Here is a 19949-nt window from a genome sequence, read left to right as displayed (position 1 = left end):
AAATGAAGAGCATAAATTCCGAATACATGTTCGGTCGTATGAATCAGTGGAAGCACTTCAGATGTCCGAATCTTAACTAACTGGAAATTTTTTGACTGTGAATGTAAAATAAAACCAAATACAGCTCCCCCCCCCAAAAAACCCGCGGGGGTTAGGTTCTCAAAATGACCTCGAATAACATTTGCAGACGGGTGTGTTACATTTTTACTTGTGTACAAAGAAATATATATTCCCTTTATGTGTTTGCCCTTACGACAATTATTTCTTTTACCTGTAGTATTGTATACGTGTGTGTGTGTGTACACACACACACACACACATATATTTACAATACAGGTAAAGGAAATTACTGTCTCTAGAACAAATAGTTCCCTCTCCCAGCTGCGAAAATGCCGGCCACTTTAAAACTACCCACAGATATTCCTTGGTACATCCAGGGTGTCATCGGCGAATAACCGAGAACCGCGAACTTGGGGGACATACTGTATTATAATAATAATAATAATAATAATCATTAACATTTAAAGATTGAGGATGGTTTACTAACCACACACAGAACTAGATACAGTAGCAGTGTGTTGGTGCACTACTAGCACCCCCCCCCCCCATCTCTATATGTCATTTCACCTAGCCATACTGCCACTATCTAACAGACAGCTAACAGGTTAATGGCTTTCGATATGATACTCTGTATAAAACCAGAATCAGACTGGAAAATGCCTGCATTCAGAGATTAAGATTTACTTTTATTCTAAGTCTTTAGCCAGCCCACAATTGCAAGGTTACTCCTGTTCATTCATGTAATTACCTGGGATGTAAACAAACAAGGTGATGCCACATCTCTTCAAACGCTCTAGCCCTTGTCGTGTGTGTGTTCTGGGCAGCCGAAACGGCACAATCGTTTTTCATCAAACTTGGTGGAAAAATCGTAAAAAATTCGTAGAGTGGAACATGTTGATAGTTTCTTTAGGAAGGCATTAATTAACCATTTTATTTACGCTGGAAAACGATGCAAGTCTACGGACTTGGCGCACCCTCATTTGCTGTACGCTGTCAGCTGGACAGCGGTTGCGCGCTAGCCAAGCACGAGCATTCAAACTTTCACTGGGCACGAAGGGCCTGCAATCACTTGTTTGCTTCTAAATGATCAACTTGATTAGAATGTACACGAATTGTATCATTAAGACACTACTGTAACTGAAAATAACAATTGAGAATACACAACTGCCACACTAATAATAACAAAATTGTCTTAAACCTTTTCCAATTCAATGTTAAAACCACATATAACACAGACATTGTTTCTGAACGTAAATGTTTATAGCTATACAGTATTTATATAAATATAAATATATACAATTTACATATTCTAACATCATTTGTTATATGAATGTGCATGAAATACAATGACTCTACATGCAAAGAATATATCTGAAGTGTATACATCATCTATAATTTACCCCAACTGGCACAAGTCAAACAAATAACAAAGCTACCATATGAGGCCTCTTATAACAAATGCTGCTCATCAACATTTTGTAGACTTTGAGTTTTGAGTGGAAGATTTGTGCAATGAGTGGAGATGTTTGAGGGCCCGTTCACTGATGTTCAAGGCCGGGTCTACTGGTTTAAGGCAATCTCGCCCTAAGAGGGCAAGTCCACTGATTCCCAAATATGTGTGAAGACCATCTGGATGGGAGTCAGGGTATTTTGCTAGGCCCCCTGTGATGGGGTCTTGTGTTGACAGAACAAACTGCCGCAGTGCTTCCAGATTCAAGAAGTCAAGACCTCCAAGTAGCTATGGGAGAAAAGAAAACTGCAGTTGTCTTCAGCTTAATAAATAAATGTAATTATCAGATCAGTTAGGTTCAATCATCCTACTATTAACACTCTTGGGATAGCCTGAAATTTATTTCCCGAGCCTGTCACTCAATGTTTGAAGCCTGCAGAATGACCAGAATTCGCGGAGATTTTTTTCCCGAGCGTTATCCATGGCTAAGATATTATCAAATATTTATTCAAATGATGCCTTCCTGTGTAAAAAAGGGCTAGGAAATCACATGAACTACCCCCCCCCCCTCCCCCAAAAAAGAATAAATAAATAAAGAAATAAATCGAAGCCATTTTGGAGAGTATAAGTGAAAAGTGTGAGTTTATTGTTGATTTCTCTTCATGCTGTACCCACATCATTACACCAGTCAGAATAAAATGCACATTACACGAAAGAGTAAATCATGAAGTAGATGATGATGTAATGAGAAAAAAAATATTGTAAAAAGTAAGAATGGGTGCTGATTTGAAGCACAGTTGCCGAAACGTTTATACAGTCGCGTCACATCTTACGCTCATTTAACTTACTGTGTATGGTTTAGAAAAAAAAATAATAAAAAAAAATGGTGAGGTGGGTGTAGGAGTGTATGACTGGTGGAGATATTTCCACTCACACCTCTCTCGGCCTCAGCTGCCGTGTGTACTGAACGGGGTAGGGGGTCTGGGTTGTGTGCCTCTGCTGAATGACCCTAAAGCTAAGGTCACACTAGAGTTTTCTGTGCAATAAATCCACGATAGCATTTCATCCACAGACAATAAGTTAGCGGTACAATCCGCACACTGGCAAAAGGAACCATTGACCAGGCGCCCAGCTCATGCGGCTAGTTTGAGCTCAATTGAAGAGCAGGATGGCTTCACTGTATATTTCTATGGCAGGCACCATATTTGTTTGTTATCGTTCGGTGGTTGGTTGATTCTCTTCCAACATTCACTCAAAATTCAATTATAAATTCATTTGATCCATAGAACAATGAGTGCTAAATATCTATTGTGCACCACTACTGGTTGTGGTCACAAAAAGAAGAGGAAAGGTGTTACATTAGAAGTTAAATTAGATGTGGTAAAGAGATTTGAAGAAGGACAGTGAGTGTGGACATAGCAATAGCTGTTGGTTTGCAGCCTACAACTGTTGATAAGAACAATTTGTGGAAATGCGAAAAATATCATATCATGTGCTAAAAGTGTTACTCCATTATCTATTGCAATGTTAACACATAACAGAAGTGGCATTATGGAAAATATGGAAAGAATTCTGAACATGTGGATCAAGGATCAACATCAACAAAACTTTCCATATGCGTTGCTCTCCATACAGGCGAAAGCTACAAGTTTATTTGAAACTTTAAAACAAGAAGGTGATAGTTCTCAAAGTGAAACATTTGTGGCAAGTTGTGAGAAAATTGTGAACAAAAATGTACCCAAGGAACATAACCCCTATTTATATAATTGCGCCTATGGTAAAAAATTTTTCACTTAATGTCGTTTCACTTAAAGTCATGGTTTTCAGGAACCTAAGAAGGACATCAATGGGAGAACTGGTGTATAAAAAATTAATGATCATAATCCCCTTCTTATCTTGGCATCCTATAAATTTTTAAGTTCAAAGACTTACCCAAATTCACACTGTGTGAGAGGAATGTGTGTATAAATATATTTCTCTCCTGAGAACAAAGAAACAACTCAATATATTTAGAATCACAATGACAAGAAAACTGAATAAAAAACCAGTTTATACATTTACAATGATTGAGATGTAAAACAAATTGCACTATGAATAACCAACCTTCAAAGATGCCCCAATCCAGAAGGTGTAGCAAGTATCAGGTGGCTTATTGGGGCGGCCTTGTAAACCACCACTATCTTGTCGACTAACCAACCATCGCACTAGTCTTTGTTTCTGAAAAATTCAATGATCAGGAACATGAGTAAAGAAATTCTGAATATTTTTCAGTGTAAAAATTCATTATAAATCAAGTTTGCAAATTAAAAGCACTACCATGCAGCTTTCTCTCCTAAATTTTTATATACAGTACAGTAATACCCTGAATAGTGCTACCCTGTAGAGCACTGTTTCGTTACAGTGCTCTTGCTTGCATCTTGGAGTTCTAAGGGAAAAAAAGAAAAGAAAGCCAAAACATAAAAGTACAGTAGTCGAAAGTCACAAATCCAAACACTCACAACTCGCAAAAAGCAGCTCCCTTTGCTTTTACGCACTCAGCCAATCAGCGCCAAGTACTCTGTTTACAGTCTACAGTACAAATTCGCTGCACTTACAGTTTTACACTATGGACACATTCTTGTTGACTTACCAATTTTTTTTTTATATTAGTGACTATTTTTTACTCATCATGTCTGGTAAACGGCCTGCAAGTTTTAATGCTGCTAGTGCATCTAAAGTCCCATGGAAAAGTATCTCCTTGGATGTAGAATTACAAGTGTTGAGACGGTTGAAGCTGGTGAGCGTCAGGTGGATGTCGGTGTAGCCTTCAACTTAATTACATCGACTGTTAGAGCCATTAATAAGAATGCAAGCAAGATAAAAGCTTCAGCCATTACAACCACAAAGCTGTTATATTAAGTGTAGGTCTTATTGTCTGACATAAAATTGTGTGCGATTAACTGAAGCACAATGTGTGGTGGCAGGTTAGAGATCAGCTGCTGAGGAGCACTTGGCAACACCAGGTGCATGCTACCACTCCCTTTTCTCACCACCTCTCTAATCACCCCCACATTTTTGCTTTCTCACTCCTTATTATAAAATGCTATGTATCATAATGTTGACGGGATACAATGTTCCTCACTTATATTTACACTCAATTTTGTAGGTAGATATCAGGTGTTCATAAGTGTCTCGCAGTGCTGCAGGCACAATTCTTACCAAAGAAACTGATAGATGCATCACCTCCTCACCACTTACCACAATCTCCCACACCACCAACTTCATCATCACCACCCCCAACATCACCACTACATCTATTATCACCACCTATATCATAATTTCAGTGATGCAAAAATGGATTAGTGTCTACTAGACCAAAGCCATACGATATCCACCGCCTACCGCCTGCCTTCCTACCCTCCCACCACTGCCTCTCTCTCTCTCCCACCCACCAACCTACGCACTGCATCTCATGCTAGTTCATCAAATGACTATTATTCAAAATAGTACAATATTGTTTATTTGTTATTCATTAATTTGTAAATACAGGAGCTCCCCAACTTACGAACATCAGAGATATGAACAAACCTGTCCATATGTCCAATTGCCTGTTTGAAAACCGCGCTGGGTTGTAAGTTCTACCGCTGCACCATAGATAGCGTTGGCTGTTTGGTGTCACCCTGTATCCCCAGCACCATTGTTGTTGTTGTGTTCCTCTGGTGCCTCACAGTGTTATTTGTGGTTTTGACGAATATTACTGACCCCCAACATGTCTCAGAAGCATAAGAGTGATGCCAGTGGTGATGGTGGTAGTAAGAAGTGTCGCACTATTACGTTGAAAACTAAGGTGTTGTGAAAAAGGTGAGAAAATGATAAGCATAGCAAAGAGCGCATTATGCAACATGTGAAAGGTTCTGTGCCAATGCATTCCACAATCATTAGTAAGAAAAGAGGCTCAGTGATCACAGAGATGGAAAAACTTTTGAGTGTGTGGTTGGAAGACCAGCATCAGCACTGCATCCCGATAAGCCTTAATTTAATTCAGCGGAAGGCCATAAGTCTCTTTGAAGACGTAAAGGCTTAACATGGTGAGTGTTGCTGAAGAAACATTTACTGCTAGCCATGGCTGGTTCCACAGGTCTAAGGCTCGTTCAAACCTGCTCAACATAAGAGTGAGTGGTGAGGCTGCCAGTGCTGACATGGTAGCAGCCAGGGAGTTTCCTAAGCTTTTGTTGGAAATTAATGATGAGAGGGGTTACCTACCAGAGCAGGTGTTTAATGTGGATGAGACCGGTATATACTGGAAGAAAATGCCAGATCGTACATACATCGCCAAAGAAGAGAAGACAATGCCTAGTTTTAAGGCATCGAAGGATAGACTTACACTCCTGCCTGGTGGAAATGATGCTGGTGACTGCAAACTAAAACCTTTGTTAGTGTATCATCCCGAAAACCCCAGGGCCCTCAAGGGTGTTGTCAAAGCTTCACTTCCTGTTGTGTGGAAGGCTAACCCCAAGGCATGGATGACTCAAGTCCTCTTCGAAGACTGGTTTTTCCATAATTTTGGACCTGATATGGAAAAGTACTGTAATAACAAAAACCTGCCATTCAAGATCCTGCTTGTGCTAGATAATGCCCCTGGTCATCCATCATTCCTGGACGATTTCCACGCCAACATCAAGGTGGTGTACTTGCCTCCCAATACTACCTCTGTACTGCAGTCTATGGACCAAGGTGTCATAGCAAGTTTTAAAGTATACTACCTGTGGAGAACTTTCACACAGGCTGTGAAGGAGACAGAAGGGGAGAGTGGAGTGACACTGAGAGAGTTCTGGAAGAACTACAACATCTACAAGGCCATTAAGAACATTGATGCCTCCTGGTGTGAGGTCAAGACTTCCAACATGAATGGTGTTTGGAAGAAGCTCTGCCCACAATTTGCCAATGACTTCAAGGGATTTACAGAGAATGTGGATTCAGTGGCCAACAACCTAGTGGAACTGGGCACGCAACTGCATTTGGAAATGGAGGAAGATGATGTCCACGAATTGTTGGAATGCCACACTCAGGAACTGACCAACGAAGATTTGACGGAACTGGAGTCACAGAGAGTCCAGGAGGAGGTTCCTGAGGAACCCCAAAAAGTTCAACTCTAAGTAGCTGGCTGAAGATTTCAGCATGATTGAGAAGGTACTAGCTTATTTTGAGTCTCAGGACCAAACAATGAAAGATTTACAAAAGTGTCTGCAGCTGTTCACGATGCTATTGCCTGTTACAAGATAATTCATGAAAAAAAGAAGAGATTAACTGTGCAGACATCTCTTGATAAGTTTTCCAAGAGAGTTGAGATGGGACACAAGGAGCAAGGGGAATTATAATCTCCGGAACATCAAGAACCAATGCTATCTACATCTACAGGAGGTTATACAACCTTTAAAGCCATTCCCAGTGCCCCAGAACCAGATACCTGGACCTCAGACCCTGTTCATCCTCCTTCTCCACCCTCATCTTCAATCATCCTCCAACTAACTCCAACACCCCTGCAAGCAACATCACTCCCAGCAAGCAAGGCAGCACCAGGAATAAAGTAAGTCATGTACAGTAACCTTATAAATACCTTTATTTATTATTACTGTACATGCTATTGTTACTATACTGTACATGATATTTCTACATTAAAATATCGTTTAAGGCTGGTAAGAAATACTGTCGAGCATTATTGAGGTAATGCTGTCTGTACAACCTTTTTTAAAATGCTGTATACAATATTCAGTATTGACGAGGGTAATGTTGGACTTACGAACAGACCTCAGGAACCTAACCAGTTCATAAGTAGGGGAGAACCTATATATATTACTGTAATAATCTGTGCTTTTAATACCTGTACCCTTCATGTGCAATACATGCACTGTATACTGTATATATTCTCATACATACAGAATAACGTCATCAAGAGCGCACCACCATACTGTTTTGGATAGCATTCTACGTATTATCCAGGAATGTATCCTAACCATTAAACAGGGTATTACTGTATACTGACACTGTTTACAAGATTGTTCTTAAAACCGACTGTCGATTAAAATGACAGCAACTCTCCTACCAAAAATTAAATTTATGATGAGAATTTGAGGTTAATAAAATAAAATAAAATCAATAATATAAAATAAATATATAAGTACACTCGCAACAAAAACTATCGGTGCATACTGTAGTGTGAACAATTTGAGACCAGTGACGATAGGTATTGGGAAAGGCGAGTTGTTCCAGCCGTATGTTGGCAGCCCTGTAATCCTGATGAGCAGCTACTAAGGCCTGGTCAAGTGAAACAAGCCGTTATAAATAAGGTCGGGAAGTAATAAATAGACAGTATGAAATATGAGGAGCTCCCTGTTAACAAAATTATTTGTGATACTTGTGAATATTGCCACATTAATTTATGCTGCCAAATAAACCACTCAACCTGGTTGTCCTGAGGGGTGGTGCAGCGTGGATGGCCGCTCCGAGACCTGTCGTCTGCAGCACCAGTTTCGAGGTATCGCCAAATCCATCGTGCAGCGGTGTTCCTGTGGACACCAACCTGCCGGCTAATATCTGTGACGCCAAACCCTTCGTTATGAAGGGCAATAAGAGCTCCTCGTGTTCCCTCTGAGGTTTCCGTGTCGTCTGGCATGTGTAGGTCTCTGCTGCTTCATATTGCCTCTGTTTTATACCCACGTTCACCGAGACCGAACCCTCGCTCGTCATTCAGTCGACACTAAGCAACAATCCGAAAAGAGGAAACAAACACACTGATTGTCAGCAATATGGCAACACCTAGTGGAGGGGGGGGGGGGGTTATGAGGATACACTTAAAAACCTTCCCGACATATCACAGTGTATACGTATCGTTTCAGAAGTCGTCGATCTCACCCTGCACCGATACTTTTTGGTGCGAGTGTACATATACATGTATACCTCGAAAACCAACGTCCCATTAACCTCCAATTCGCATAACCATCAATTACATATAAGGGAAATACCCCTCAAGTTTTGTTGATACCCCGGAAATCCGACGATCGGGGGAGAAGCGGCCGAGCTGTTTTGAATTTGGCGGCTGGTGGTGTGGTACGAATTCTTGCCACAAGAGGGCTCTGCGTGCTGCCTCTGACTCATTCCTGCCTCACTGCACTTGTGTTTTTTGTCATTATTTCTGACTTTGTTATGCAATCGTACATAAACGCCACAGTGATAGTTCCTCTTGCGCTGCTCCTCTTAGGGGCAGCTTGATGTTATGTGATAATGCGTAATAAGGTATAATAAGAGTGGTGATGGACCAGCAAAGATTAGTAGAGACTTGAACATGCCAACTCTAGACTGTCTCTACCATCATCAAAACAAGTAAATAGTCTCAATTTATCCTTTACATTCCTTATTTATTGCTTATTATGCTTGCTTTATATGTCTGTTTTATTTTCTTGCTTGACAGTGTACACAGAGATATATCAAGGGTAGATGAGAAATTTTGGATAGTGGCCAGTATGTGTGGGAAATGTAGGGGTGTGTGGGTGGTGTTAGAGGGTGTGTGGGTGGTGTTGGAGGGGGGGTGTGTGTGTGTGTGTGTGTGTGTGTGTGTGTGTGTGTGCGCACAGGGTGGCATAAATGCATCTAGTGTGGCAGCACTATGTCAAGTGTTAAGGTCCAGGCATTGCTTGCTCCTTCTCGCTTTCAGCAATTTCGGCTCCCACCTGTCCATCGATGAAGAGATTCAGCATTGGATCAGATGTGCATCTCAAGCCTTTGGCAGACTCCGAAACCGTGTCTTCAGCTGTAGGGAGCTGAAATTATCTACAAAACTGCAAGTATATCGAGCAGTAATCCTCCTCACCCTGCTATATGGCAGTGAGACATGGGTTACATACAGGAGGCACCTCAAGGCACTTGAAAACTTTCACCAACGTAGTCTATGTTCCATCCTCTGTATTCGATGGGAAGACAAGAGAACGAATGCCAGTATTCTTGCTGACACCAACTGCAGGAGCAACGAGGTTATCATTATCCATGAACAACTACTCTGGACTGACCATGTTACCCATATGGACGACAGTAGACTGCCAAAGCAACTACTTTAAAGTCACCTAATGAATAGTAAACGTAATGCAGGCGGGCAATTGAAAAGGTGTGTGTGTGTGTGTGTGTGTGTGTGTGTGTGTGTGTGTGTGTGTGTGTGTGTGTGTGTGTGAGTGAGTGAGTGAGTGAGTGAGTGAGTGAGTGAGTGAGTGAGTGAGTGAGTGAGTGAGTGAGTGAGTGAGTGAGATGTTGGGGGTGTGTGGGTGGTGTTGGAGGGCGTGTGAGTGAGTGAGTGAGTGTGATGTTGGGGGTGTGTGGGTGGTGTTGGAGGGCATGTGTGTGTGTGATATTGGGGTGCATGAGTAGTGATGGGGGGTGTGTTGACTGGAAGCTTCAAATACTGTACAGTACATGACATTTATTACAAAGCATTGGTCCAGAAATGGCAATTCCTTCATTGTGTCATAGCTTGAACCATTCGTACATAAATTTATTCAAGTACTTTGTTCATAGACTCTCCTTAGTCCCACTTTTTTTTTATACATAGCACTTTACATTTCCTTTTAGCACTGTTGAACTCAGCTCTCTCACTTTTGTATTTATTTGAGGGTATTGTGAGGGCAAAATAAAATCAATATTAAACAAAAAGTACAGAGTACACCCATTAAGAACCAAGATTCCTTGAAACCCGATGCTTAACCCAACATCGATCCTACGTCAAACAGCGTTCACGCCCGGTGAAGAAAGCAGCAGGAAATTCGGGTGACACAATAACTCACGAGGGGTCAAGAATGGGATTTTTTGATAGACCGTATATCTCCAATTATATAATGGGAATCAATGGGAATATGATTATCGATTTGTAAATTGGAGTCTCCCATTACTGACAATTTTTAACTATTTACACAAAGTTATGAATAAAAACAAAAACAGTAAAAATTTATACTAAAAAAATATTTGGGTATATGAAAATAAAAAGAAATTGGCATAGAAACCTGAATATTGGATAGAGCTGAACTCAGCTTCCCCATCAAATGTAGAGTTGCAATTGCACAGTAGCTACTTCCTCCATGGCTCTCTAAGTATATTCCCTGACCCATAGCTCCTTCATAACTCTGAAAATAAAATGAGAGCATTACCACTGTCCATGAACTAAAATATAGAGGCTTAAAAATACACAGAAAAATTAAGATTCATTGTAAACAAAGACAACTGGAGGAGTGACCATGAACTCTCATTTTTTACCAGCAGGACTGAGAAATTCTTTAGAGTCTCAAGTCTAGAGGTCAAAACCCCAACTGGGATCTGAGAACTACCATAAATGACATTGAGGGTAATTATAATCAGATTATCCTTCACTTTCAGGTAAGAAAGTCCCTAGAATAGGAAGAAGGCCTGAGAATTTTGCTGTGAGAATAACAAGAACTGCTCTCCTCTATTCATTTGTTGACATTGGTTATAAAGTAATCAAACCTGATTAATCACTACAGATCTAGCTTACCTCAGCACCCTCAAAAGAAGAGGGAGGAATAATAAATTGCTTGATCCTAATTCAGTTATTAAAATAGAATTTCAGTTCCACTTTTTCATTTATAAATTACATCAGAATTTCACAACTCCATAAACCAAAGCTTTCTGGTACTGTATGGGAGGATGAGGTACCTGAAGGCTTAAGTGTTATGATCAAGTGCACCACCAATGGGAGCAATTTTATTAAACTGACCTATGGTTAGATAATACTGTACAGGTATTAAGAAATACATGAACAAACCTTGAACTCCCATTGGCTATGTAATACTAAGGTAAAGAACCAACAACTTCTCATGCATATCGGTGCTTATGACCCAAAATACACATACAGTATTGTACTGTACACCCTGTATTGTATGTTTGATGGAGCATTTGACAATGTCACAAGAGTACAAGACTCAGGTGTTGTGATTAGAGGTACAGTAATCTCATATTTAGAGGACAATTCACATAAGAAAGAAAGATAACAAGCAGTGTTACAAATAAAATCGATTTTTTTAAACCAAAAAAAGTATTCACATACTGTACAATTTCTGAGTTATGTCTCTTAGAGTATGTTGGTGGGACTACGTGGTCCATGCCATGCTGCTCCACAAAAATATAAAATGACCCACATAATTGTAAATATATATATTTTTTAAATTTTAAATAATATTTTCCAAGATTCCTGTCACATGACAGTAGAAGCCAATCATAGTTTATGAGCACTCTGAGCCTACTCACCTACACGCTCAGCACACAATACAATTACTCTGAAATGCATTAGAATGCCTGGAACACAGAGATTTCTCTCGGAATGCTAACAGGGAGATTACTGCAGTGGTGTAGTCGAGACCATCCACAATTTTAGCCACTTACATTCTCGCATGAAGTTTTCTTCCCCAGCTTAACCAGCATAAAGGTTTATCACCCCTTAAATTATATGGGGTGGTTAATCTTCAGGTGAGGGTACAATTGCAAATGATCTCATGCATATCACTGTTTGATAATAAACCAAACCACTGAATGTTGGTGAGGAGAAAACAAAAGACTCATTCCTTTACACAGTCTCAGAGAAGGTCAGACAAAACATATGGTAAGTACTGTAAACCATATGAAACAGTCAAGTAAGACAAAATTAATATTATTTATACTGCAATGATAGTAGATTCCAACACAATAATCTTAGACATTTGTGTGTAGATGGCAACACCTGGCATTTATTGTTGTGTTTACTACACATAGGCATAAAATTCTATGAATGATTCTAAAGTTTAGTGATTGAGTAGTTCCTGAAACACACACACACACACACGGCGCTGCTCAGCTAAGGCGGCCGTGGTCTTTTAGGCCATGGAGACAGCTGCCGGCCTGGTCTGTCGGGCACTCCCTATCCCCATCTCCTCCTCCCCGGCTGGATTTATCAACACCCCCACCAACAATACAGTACAAAGATTGACCATCAACCCACAACTGATATACATAAGTGACAATTTCAACTCGAAAGAAAGAAACAACTGTTAAGAGTGACAATCAGTACTTAGTGGTCAATGGTTACCTGACTGGGCCAGACACACCCAGGGTCCGCTATACACTCCCCACCACCAACACTGGATGAGAAGCCAAGAAAGACTCCAAACTACATCACATGAGGAACAAGAACCTTCTCCAACACCCTGTGTGAGCTGAAGGACCTACCCGGACCACGTGGTGGATGTGCTAAACAACTGCAGCTGTAGTGAGGGAAAGGCTTAGCACCTAGGTATGATGGCCATCCAAACAGTGGGAAGGATTTTGTTGGTGCCAATATCAAGGTCACAAGACTGTTTACAACACCAACTCCCACAGTACCAGAACTACAGTTAATCTATATGTTGACTCTTTGTTTCTTATCTTTTTGTACTGAAAGCTTTTGTCAATCAAGTGACCCACTCCCCTATTTCACCATAAGTAACTTATTATCTCCGTTTATTGTATATTTTCAGCCTTCTGGCTGCCATGTTATTTTAATTTACCGTTATTATTATTATTATTACACACACGCAAGCTCTTATGCTCCTTATAATCATCAATTATGGGAAATCCTCAACAAACTTTCTGCCTATCATCAAACAAAATGGCAGTGAATAAATAAATCCTAAAAAAAGAAAAAAAAGAAAAGAAGGCATTTCACATAAAAAGCTAGAAATACTGTACTGCACAACTAGAGTTGTTAGGACAGTGTGTGTGGTGCAGGAGCCGCTCAGTTACTAAACTTTAAAATTATTCAGTAAATTTTAAAAATATTTGTAGTAAACACCACAATAAATGCCAGGTGTTGCTACTGTATTTGCACTCAAGAGCATCCTAAGATTATTGTGCAGGGCTGTACCTACAACTAAATTAATGTCCCTGTCACTTATCCCTAAACTGTAACATGGGGCAAACATGTTGGGAACTGACATAAGATGGTGTGAAGGTGGCAAGAAGTACTGACTTAGTAGCTCAGTTCTAATTAGACCTCCTGCCTCCAGAAGGCACCATTTACTTTTGACCTCCTTTTGAGGGCAATGACTGTGCATTGGATTGGGAATTCACAATATTATTCCCAGTACAGTACAGGCAATTAAATGAAGGCAAAGAATGGCAGTCAAGAGAAACTTAGCAAAGAGCATCAAGAATGAAAATAAGATTACCGTACACTGTATTTATAGATTTTGATGAAAAAATTTTCTGATGTACATCCTCAATACTCATTGCAATGCATATTACCATGCTGTTGATGATATACTGGACAGCAGTGTTGATATTTATGGCTGAGAAGTCTTGAAGAATGTAACAGATGGTCGCTGCACAGTACATGAACCGCATGTCATTTTCACTGCCTCCACGAGTAGAGAAAAAACTGAAAATAATGAATAATACAGATTATACTGTACATCCTGTATATGGTGATTTTTTATTTGAGAACCCTAAATCATTCCCATCCACCAAAAACGATATCTGTTAAGAACCTAATATTTTGCATAAATGTAGCCTAATGTTAGAGAAAGACATGATATGATCCTGAGAGTTATCAAGTATCGTGATTTACCACGTGATCCGTCGGTGACAATTAATGGTTTTGGCTCAGTCACACCATGGCGCTCACTATGTTCGTATTGGTTGCGTTGTGTTTGTGTGCGTTGTGAGCACCATGGCATGATTGAGTGAAAACAGTCAAACGCCACTGATGGGTCGTGTGATAAATCACTAATGACACACGAATGTGTGTGTACGTGTAATATCTTATAAAATAAATGACAAATGGCATTCATATCAAATAAATTATACTAAATTGGTACCATAAGCAATTTGGCTCACCTGCCATCTCGACACTGTAGAGATGCTACATGCGCTAAAACTGCTTTTCTGTCAACGCGACTCAGGTCATCACCTAATATAATTAAGGAAGCAAGGGCTGTGTAGGTCATAGTAATGTGTCCACAGTCAAATGAAGATATACTACTGACTGAGTCAGCATGACCTCTGCAACTGGCCAGGGACGTCCCTCCTCGAAACCCAGCATTTGCCAACTGATCTGTTTGATGAAGAGCCATAAAAGGAGTTATTACATTGAAACAAAAAGTTCTGTACAGAGTTGTGAATATCAAATTGCAAATTACAGTATAGTTTAATTGATAAACTGTAATTGGAAATACAATACAGTGACCCCTCGTTTAACGAACGCCTCGGTTAACGAAATTTCGGTTAACGAAATGCCTTCCATAAGGATCTTCAATTCGGTTAACGAATTTCTTACGAACCGACCTCAACATGTTTTCGCTTGCACTGACCGGGCAACCAGCTTTAGTATCAGTCCGCCAATACATTAATCGGTTCTAGGACTTAAATTCCTTACTATTTTAGTAAATATCAAGAAGTTTATACTATTCAATAATTTTAAAAGTTTAATATTCAATTTTTTAGTCATTTTAACAATCATTGAACATAATTGAAGGTAAAGTGACTAGTTTAATGCACGGCATCCAGCCTCTTAACACAGCAAACAGGCATTAGTCTCTCTCTGTTTTCACTGGAGGTAACATCTTGCTTGAGACTCTCTTCAACTAAACGCTTTTTTTTCTGTGTTTCCAAGCAAATTATTGGTCATTTTGAAATATATTTTACATATTGACAATATATAATGCAGTGCAGTGTTGATTTAAAGAAAATAATCTTGAAATACACCAAGAGAACTAAAATTTTATGGGTGAAATGGTGCCATGGGGTGACCATCTTCCACCCCAAGGCCTTCTCTTCTCCCTTCTCCTCCACCCCCATTCTAATTCCCATCATCATCAACCAGGAGCCTTCTACATGCACACCTCAAAGTAAGCGTACTTTACTGCATTTGTTTTTATTTTGTATGTAATTTTCGGTGAGCTGGAACCAATTACCCAAAAACCCATTGAAACAATGGTTTCGGTTAACGAGCAACCTTCTAGAACGAATTGTGCTCGTTAACCGGGGGACCACTGTGTATATATGTGTATATATATATATACTGTATATATATATATACAGGTACTCCTTGACTTACGACAACCCGGACATACGACTGCCGTAGTTGTATAAAATATTTTTCGAGAGAGAGATAATTTCAAACTTAACATGCAGTATATTATTGTGGATTATAAAAATGCTACAAACTTGCTGTTATCTGTCCAACAAATACCGAGTCTACTTTTAATTACATCTGCATATTCAAGGTGCGTATGGTGCCATACACAGTCTCTAAAATTATGTAAAGATCTTCAAATGACTACACAGTACTGTACACACCTTTATCATCACCAGGCAGTATTTGTAAAGAGTATATCCAGTTGATGATGTGCTGCATCTCAGTTTTCTCCACTTCCTTAAGGCCATCCAAGAGGTCCAGTCCGGAGAGTGCGAAGAACAGGACGGTCATCCTACCCATGTCAATGAAAGATAACAAGATAATACTGTGCTCTGGAGAGAGGTGGGTACTGTAGTAGGTAGTAGCCAGCTACCAAACAGGGAGGTACTACTGCCTGGGAAGTTATTGGAAGCATAATGTGTTGTCTAATGGTAGACCCTGCTGCCTTATGGCATCACGAAAATTGTGACCAAGTCCCAGGTTGCTAATCTGACTTTCTGCCTCATTTACACACAATTGCAGGGTCTCAATTGTTTCTCTTACTATTGACAACAGAACACAACACACATATATTGTTTCTCACTCTTGATTTTTTTTCTTTAGGGTTCTTTATTATTACTGTACTGTAGCAGTAGCTAGTAATGGACTGTACATCTGAGCTGTGAGAATGGTTCCTTTCTTCGACAGGAATTATTTTATAGATGATAATATATGATGACTATTATTCTAGGTCAGGTTACATTAGCATACTTTATAAACAAATATTCCCAGACTTGGCAATCAACCCATGCTGGACTGACGCAAATGTAGACGAGTGTTCAAGAGGGAAAATGATGTAAGAATTATATTATGGGAAACATTTTCCTCATCCACTTTTTGCCTTTTTCATGAAGTAAGAAAGAATTTATCTTGTGCTGTGAAATTTTCTACCATAGGTATTTAAGGATCACAGGTAATCTGGACAATATCTGCACTGAATAACTTCTTAAGCTGCTGGATACGGGGCACAACCATCGTAAAATGCAGAATTACAACGTACAGCACGAGAAAATTTTTTTAAGGTAATGTATGAGAACACTGCTACCACCAGAAAAAGTTTAAAAATTTTCTTAATTTTTCACGATATGTTCTTATCATTATAGTAAGCATTTTAAAAGGGCAACATTTACTAGAACCTAATAGAACCTGACCTAACCAACCAAAGAAACCTATCTAACTTTACCTAACTTCCTCGCCGACCCCCTACCATATTAAACAGAAAGTACCGTACTTATTTTGAAATCTGGTATCAATGAAAGCAACTTAGTTGAAGCGTCATGGTGTAATTTTATGTCTTTTGTGGAGGTGAGAGATCACTCGGATCAAGCGGGTCAGTTGTAAACGAAATGGACAAGAGTTGACTCAGTAGCTTTATCGAAGTATTAATGGCAAATAATTAATTTCTTCATGTACAAAGCACATAGAGACATCATTTTAGTTTCATATGATCAGTTTTTCACCTTGTTTTACCTCACAATTTCCCTCATCCTTCATGCCCAGCCCACTACAGGTGAGTTATGATCTTAGATAGAAAAACAGTACTGTACTTATTTATGATTGACCCGTCGCTGATTTTTCATAGATAAGGATTTTAAAAACACTGTGATCTCACTGTGTTTTATAGTGGACACTGTTGTAATTTGTGGAAATATGTTACAAAATTGATATTTTTAAAATAAACGCTACTGAAAAATGGCATATGAAATTCAAATGTGGGCAAATGTAAGTGACCCCCTGACGGAGACACGATGATCCTCCCCATACTGCCCAGATATTATGTAAATAACATTGATTATGTGTTAAAGGAATATCCTTCCTTCCTTCCTTCCTTAGGCTTTAGTAGGCTCCTTTATAATATTTATACTGGATATACTTGTCACACTTGCCAGATGCTTCTGGTGTTATTGTACAGGGGTACCTAGTGACAGCACTAGGATCCCGCTTCCTCTATCAAGGAATAAACAATTGAAATGGAATTGAAATTGACAAATGTAAAGTACTGAGTCTAGGAAATGTAAACAGTGAAACCAGATATCAGATGAACAACGATGTTATAGAGAAATACCGAATGTGTGTTTGCTCAAAACAAGGCTAATAAAGTACTTGGGTTCAAACAAAGGAGTGTTAGTTACAAGACTAGAGAGGTCATCCTAAAACTATATCTTGCGCTTGCGAGACCTCACTTGGATTACGCAGTTCAATCTGGTCACCGTATTACAGAATGGATATAGAATCCCTAGAAAGAATTCAGAGGAGAATGACAAGACTAATCCCGGACATGAGGAACCTTGAGTACAGAGACAGGTTGAAGCATCTTAATTTGCACTCCCTTGAGAGATGTAGAGTGAGGGACGATATGATCGAGGTGTATAAATGGAAGTCGGCTAAACAAAGGGGACATTACAAAGGTACTCAAACTATCCAACCAGGAGCAAACTCGTAACGATGGTTTTAAATTAGACAAATTTAAATTTAGGCACAAAATAGTTAAACATTGGTTTGGAAATAGAGTAGTGGATCAATGGAACAAGTTACCAAATATCATCATTAACTCGAATACGCTGGATAGCTTCAAACATAGGTTGGATGCTTATATGAGCAATTGGGGTAGGGTGTAAACGGGACTGCCCAGTATGGACCAATAGGCCCGCTGCAGTTTCCTCCATTCTCATGTTCTTAGGTTATGATATGTACTTAACATTTGTGGGTATGAAGAACAGACCTAACCAACCAAACCTACCTGACCTAACTTCCCCGGTATATTAAATAGAAAGCTATGATATTGTGAAATTTGAGGCATTTCCTGGACGTGAGATGATAGGGCAGCATCGGCGCTATGAAGCCCGGTCGGGTTAGTCTGATATATTTACCAACTATTTTTTTTAATAAATTTCACTCATTGGTTAGTAGTCCTACATAATTACCCAATTTGAACTTACAAAATGATCGTGCATACTAGTGGTCTCACTTATTGTATAAGCTCAACAATTAAGCTTTAACTAGACTTACCGACTCGTATCAAAGGTGACGGCACTGTAAGGAAGAACTCTGAGGCATCTTTGTAAAAACTTAATGTGTCTTGTTCTTAAAAACTGATAATCCTCGGCACCGGACATTCTCCTGACACTGTTGTTTACAAACTATATGTCGGTCATCGGGGGGGAATAAGACAAGGAATGTTACAAAGTACCACGAACAGAGTCGCTAAATCGTTATTTATTTTAAAGTCGACGAGTTGAAACAAAACAAAGTTCATAAAAAATCATTAAGGTAGATTATTTATCGTCAGATTTAAATAATTTTTATTATTTTAAGCCGGTTGAAGAATAAATGAATTTGCGTTTATGTTCGTGGCATTTTTCTAGTACTATTCCTTTTACACCTTGTACCTCAAGTCCACAAGGAAAGAAGTAGCCCCAGATGAGCCGCCCTCTAGTGGCCAACACCCTGAATAAAAGAAAACGGTTTTCTTTATCTTTTAATGGTGGAATATGATATAAAATTAATATTAACGAATCTTTCTGCCTCTCCATATATATATATATATATATATATATATATATATATATATATATATATATATATATATATATATATATATATATATATATATATATATCATCGCGCTCATATATGTCTTCATATGATCTAGCCTCTTCAGTTGGATACAAGATCTTCATATGATCGAGGATAAGATAAATCTTGATAAATCACACGAAAGCTAAGGTGCTCCGTTGTTTCCCTTTTCCCGTGTGATTTTATCAATATATATATATATATATATATATATATATATATATATATATATATATATATATATATATATATATATATATATATGCAAGTAAATCACGAAGTTCCCAAGCGCTTTCGTGTAATTCACATCTTCAGGGGTGAGTACAGACTGAGGAGAAGTACAAAACAAGGTGTATATATACAGAGGAGGGTGAGATCAGGTCCACAATGGTCAGGTATTAGGTAATGACCCTACTCATCTTCAAATAGCACCGCAACGGTCGGTAGTCAGGTCAGAGGGTAAGGTGACCCAACCTTCTCACCTGGTTACAAATCTTCTTAATTATAAAATTGTCCAGTTTGTACATGCCATTACTCAAATTCATGTTGAATGCTTCGGTATGTTTAATGAGACTAGATTCTATGATGTTCCTACTGTCAATTGAATTACAAGGTAATATTGAGGAGGCATTATCCCAGTCAATG

At 39.1% G+C, this 19949-nt stretch overlaps 1 protein-coding gene across 1 annotated transcript; it reads right to left on the bottom strand.

The window, feature by feature from the left end:
- Window positions 1-1005: 1005 nt before the first annotated feature.
- LOC121853904 (geranylgeranyl transferase type-1 subunit beta-like) lies at window positions 1006-18860 on the bottom strand. The gene is made up of 7 exons (XM_042348296.1): window positions 18738-18860; window positions 15851-15981; window positions 14390-14606; window positions 13799-13931; window positions 10534-10653; window positions 3614-3727; window positions 1006-1798 (listed from the first exon to the last, which is right to left on the bottom strand). Exons 1-7 carry the CDS (start codon window positions 18842-18844, stop codon window positions 1529-1531), a joined length of 1092 nt encoding a protein of 363 aa, XP_042204230.1. The 5' UTR covers window positions 18845-18860; the 3' UTR covers window positions 1006-1528.
- Window positions 18861-19949: the final 1089 nt, after the last annotated feature.

This window comes from Homarus americanus, unplaced genomic scaffold (assembly GCF_018991925.1).
Source record: "Homarus americanus isolate GMGI-L3 unplaced genomic scaffold, GMGI_Hamer_2.0 scaffold18703, whole genome shotgun sequence".
NCBI lineage: Eukaryota > Metazoa > Arthropoda > Malacostraca > Decapoda > Nephropidae > Homarus > Homarus americanus.
The sequence above is the reverse complement of the archived record's forward strand: the minus strand, read 5'-3'. Positions and strand labels throughout refer to the sequence as shown.